This window comes from Mizuhopecten yessoensis, unplaced genomic scaffold, assembly GCF_002113885.1.
Source record: "Mizuhopecten yessoensis strain PY_sf001 unplaced genomic scaffold, ASM211388v2 scaffold8547, whole genome shotgun sequence".
Lineage (NCBI taxonomy): Eukaryota > Metazoa > Mollusca > Bivalvia > Pectinida > Pectinidae > Mizuhopecten > Mizuhopecten yessoensis.
Window position 1 is genome coordinate 155,587 of NW_018407602.1, and position 5,341 is coordinate 160,927.

General features: G+C 38.2%; 1 protein-coding gene across 1 annotated transcript; it reads left to right on the forward strand.

The window, feature by feature from the left end:
* Positions 1–608: 608 nt before the first annotated feature.
* Positions 609–2,509, forward strand: LOC110456179. Its single transcript, XM_021506751.1, has 2 exons — positions 609–921; positions 1,060–2,509. Exons 1-2 carry the CDS (start codon positions 663–665, stop codon positions 1,647–1,649), a joined length of 849 nt encoding a protein of 282 aa, XP_021362426.1. The 5' UTR covers positions 609–662; the 3' UTR covers positions 1,650–2,509.
* The last annotated feature ends 2,832 nt before the right edge of the window (positions 2,510–5,341 follow it).

The following is a 5,341-nucleotide window of genomic DNA, read 5'->3' on the forward strand; positions in this document are numbered from 1 at the left end:
CCGCCTTGTTTAAACGCGATTACGTTATCTTAGCGCCATCAAATCATCCCATTAAGTATATTTGTATCATTGACAATTTCTAAATATCTGATGATTTATACCATTTACACTACCGACTTTTAATCTGAACATATACGTAATAGAAATATCTATACTCGCCAGTGATAACAGGAGAGGCTATTAGAGACGTGTTCTCCCTTGATAGGATTGCCGAGTAGGCCATCAAACAGCTATAGTTACTGTTCCGCGTGTAACAGGAGAGAAAATAGTGTGTTTCCCCCGGGGATCAAACCCGCGTTCCCATACTTTCCAGTCGAACGCTCTACCACTGAGCTAAAGGGAAATTCCCTGTAGCGCGAAGCTCGATCAAAAAAAAATCATCCGTTGATTGCGTTCCTGTTTCGTTCAATGTTCAGCTAGTTGTTGTTTTGTCCATAGAGAGAATTTGCACAAGCGACGTTTCACCAGCTGGGATAAGCCAGGCATTGGCGACAACCGCATTGTCAGCGTCACAATATACATGACGTCACAATCTCGAATACGACATAATTGAAATACCCACAATTCTTTCCATAGCTACACGCTATAAAATTTTACGTCGGCTGCTTTCCATATTCTGTTCAACGAAGCGATCATTATCTACTTAAAAAGTGAAATATATAATGGATAAAGCAGAGTTGAATGAACGGAAAATGTCATCAGCCTATCATGGATCACTAAAATGCAGACGTCTGAAGAAAACTATGAAGGATAAGTGTTTGGTGATCGGAGAAACAACGATGTATTATGGAAACTTCGGATCCGTCCAGTTGTGGTCTCCAATTCCGGGCTCCCCTAATTTAGACAACGAACCAGATATTATCAATATCCGCCCAGACAGTCCAAAAGAAGCGGCGTTACCGCTTCAGCGTAAACACCAAGGTAAACGAAAAATTGTCTTAAAGAATGTTAAACTTTCAATGAGATTTGAGTTAAATAAATACGTAAAGTTTTTCAGGATTCTTTCCCCGCAATTTCCCAGAGCACTACATTTATTTATAATCTGACTTATTTTAACAGCTACACCAAAGAATACCAAAGGAAAGAAGCCAACTTCTCAAAAGAAGATGAGTACACCAACAGACAAGAAGAATACATCTGCTAAGTATCCATTGCCACCATTAAGAGCTGCCCCCGCTAGTGTCAGCAACAGTCGATGTTTACCACGGGTGTCAAGGGGAAGAGAACCATGCGATTTCAAACCTTCAAGATATATTGAACGTAGGGGAAATTACCTCATGTCTGCATATGCATGGATTCCACAACCAGGCTTCAAACCAAGTGAAAAGAAAACAACTCCAAAGAACGCTTTTACATCAGAGTCTTCAAGCATAAAATATGGATCTCTTGGTAAACTACTTGAACCAACAAAGGGTGTAAATACTTCCTCTTCTCTTGTAATGGCCTCATTAGATGGCGTCCGCCTTCCTGCCATTCGTGGAGCAACAAGAGCCTCTGAAACCCAACAGATCCTTCCACCAACTGCCCAGTACATCAATATCTATAAGGACGATGGCCATCTCCCTCCCACGAAGGTCAGATCTATGACAATTGCCAATAAAGGACTTGAAAGGGAGTATCATAAAACCACAAAAGGCTACAAATGGTAGATATTTGTTTCAAATATCCGAAGTATGGTAACACCTGTGAACACGCTCTAATGCTTGAAGCATCCTTCTGAAATATTTAAAACTGAAAATTGTAAAGCATCTTCTGATATTTCAAATGATAATTCGAGCAGTTATATGCAAATTACATATTTTCGCATTGGACGAAATTGTTCCTGCGGACACAGTTGAACCCCCGAATGAAACTAAGGGGGTTGTACCTGTAACGCTATTAGTTAATGCCGGAATTCGCCTATGCAGAAGGTGGTGCGGAAACTAGCCTATGACAGGTGGTGCCGGAACTAGCCGATGACAGGTGGTGCCGGAACGAGCCGATGACAGGTGGTGCCGGAACGAGCCGATGACAGGTGGTGCCGGAACGAGCCGATGACAGGTGGTGCCGAAACAAGACGATGGCAGGTGGTATCAGAACGAGCCGATGACAGGTGATGTTGGAACTAGTCGATGACAGGTGGTGCCGGAACGAGCCAATGACAGGTGGTGCCGGAACAAGACGATGGCAGGTGGTATCAGAACGAGCCAATGACAGGTGATGTTTGAACTAGTCGATGACAGGTGGTGCCGGAACTAGTCGATGGCAGGTGGTGCCGGAACGAGCCGATGACAGGTGATGTACGAACTAATCGATGACAGTGGTGCCGGAACAAGCCGATGGCAGGTGGTGTCGGAACGAGCCGATGCAATTTTCGTCATGATATGGTGGTGCAGATATTGTAAAAATACTGAGGTCAATGTATCAATCACCAAGAAAACTAGAGAGCTTTTCAAGATTTTGATTATGGAAAGGAACATTTTATATTCTTTGCAAAATCAACAGGAAATGTGCGAAATTATTTTGTTATTGAAACTGTTATTTTATGTTTTATAATCTTTTTTTTTTTAATCATGTCTTGTTATTTTGTATTATTACAATTAACTGTTGGGTTACAAATCACAGAAACATTCATAATTCCGTATTGTGCATTAAGATTTAAATAAACCGTGTTCTCATCTTATTGACACTTTCTTGAAAATTTTGGCACATCCTTATCACGATTCATTCATTTCTAAATTATTTACAAAATCAGAAAACAGCCAGCCGTTCAAGATTTATTACCCAGACAGTCGGTCAGATGGAAAAATGCTTATGATGTACACATGTGTGTTAACCTATAGCTAGACACTGTGCTGGATTCTTGGTTTCCAATAATCAAAACGGTTATTACTAAGTACGTTAAATGTGTACCTTCCTATTATAAGTATCTAACCTGCCTTCTTCTTTCTGTTTCTGTACTGAGGCTATAATATCTGGAAACAGACACGTAAGTCGTTTGTGTATAAATTATACCCGTAAAAGTTCTTGATGTCAATTTGATCTGAAAAAAAATCTGACCGGAAATTGACCTGAAAAAATCCCCATGATAGCAAAGATTGATCTGCAATTTACCTGAAAAGAATAAATTCGACCCCGATCGGACGTAACAAATAGGGGGTCACCTACCCGACTACGTGTTTTCTTTCGAGTTCTCCGGTTTCCTTCCACATCAAGACCCCATGTGCCCGTCAAGAATGTTTTCCTGTCACGTGAATATTTGTTGGGTTATTTTGCATTTTTTCAGGAACATTTGACCTGAAATATGACCTAAATTTGACATCAAACAATTTTGCCTGTATACGAATCAGTTCGTAGTGATATGTTATAAATTCAAAGAGGGCATTGATAAGCTGGAAAACGAGCCAAATCCATGGATGATATGATTTGCAATGTAATTATAACCATGTAGGTTTTATGTTTCGACTTGATCGATAGTCGGTGATAGCTGTATAAAGAGAGACAACTCAGTCTGATGTTTGCTGTCTGCACGGCTTGGTTCAATTCTGGCCTGAGCTGTATAGTGCGTTTGGAACTTTGTATATCATTTGCCACAGTACAAAACCGTCTAGTCGCTTGTTGCTGACCCAGCTAAGATTTAGATAATAATACTTTATAATTACTATATAATAAGGTATAGTATAGGCCTAGCACTATATTTTTTTCAAGGGAGATAACTCTGCAGTTCCTTATGGAAATAACTTCAACAGCGAGCTTATTTTTTATTAATTTAATCACTTGTAGGCATGCGAAATATATTAATATTTGTTCACTTTGTACTGGATAAACACCATTTATTCATTATGATACCATTATGCATTAAAATGACTTTGTATTTGGTAAATAAAATATCCTCTAATGTAACTGAATCTGTGTTTAATCGTCAGGACAGAGGGAGTACAAATAGGATGTATCATCATACCACCCTTACAAATCTAGCTATTGACGTCATTTATAATTAGTAATCTTTAACACAGTATACAGTCGTTATCACAAAAGTACTGTAAGGACAATAGTCGAGCGAGAGAGTATTTGTTTATTGCATCTGATTACAACCGGGCGTAGATGCGAAAAGATAAGAACAGTGACTGATCATGTCGGGATACCTATGTACCAATGTACGAACATGCACACTCTGTATTTTATTGCAGATAGCATTGGCTAAATTCGGACAAACATTTAATATGCATAATATGTATAAGGTACATATGCAAATATAAAAATCATTTTTTCCGGTAACTTTTCCCTGGCTGAAACGGGACAGGGCTTATAGATACAGTATGGAAGAAGTAAACACCTTTATCGAACTGTCTAGTTTATGTATAATTAGTCTCACATGTAGGAGAAAGGTTAACCGGACAATCTGCTGTACCATCAATGAAACATTGCTTTCAACATGGCGGAAATATTTAAGATTTATTATCTATTACACTAAAAACATTTCAATTTTGATAATCGCAATAGTTCACAGTGCAACAACTGTAAGTTGTTTGAAAAACTAATCGACACGTTCGTAGCAATAGTTTAAAACCTTTATTCTACTTTTTAATGAGAACTATTCACCTATACATGTGATGTGTACTCGGCATCAGTCTGTGTTTTTCTTGGATACCGTTTCAACGAACGGTATATCAGAGTTACTTCCCCGTGGCATACAAGAACATTCGAGGTAATGCCGTCCTTCATAGCCAGTGACGTTACATAGAGGAAATACGTCACTTCCGGTCCTGTATGAAAAACAAATCTATAGGTAAATACCTCGAAAGTAAAACAATATAACAAACACATATAAGTTTTAATATCACAGGCAGATCAAGCTTCGCTAATATATGAGTTTAATCAATGTTTATTCCGTAGTTATTCAAACAAAGATACGTTAATCATCTTCAATCATAGAGCTAGAAAAGTAATGATTGATATAAAATGCGCTGTTGATAACAACTTTCGGACATTTTCAACTACGGGTACTAAATAATTTTTTTAATTTCGTCGAATGATGGAGGTTTACAGCACTCGGAAAAATACAATTCATAATAAACTTTGGTCATTAGAAAAATCAACATGAGTCTCCGTTATTCTTTCATGGTTGTGAATTAACGGAGATTTTCTCCCATACCGATTAGAGCTACCTCCCTTCTCGCATGTACTCCCATTTAAAAAATGATATACATGTATAGGGCGGAAATATCGAAATTCCAACATTTATGGACGCCAGTAAATGAGAAAGATATGGTCATATAAAAGCAACAATTAACAAAAAGCGAATGTTACGCTGTTCATAAAATATATATCAAATGTGTTAAATAAGTACAGTATATACAAC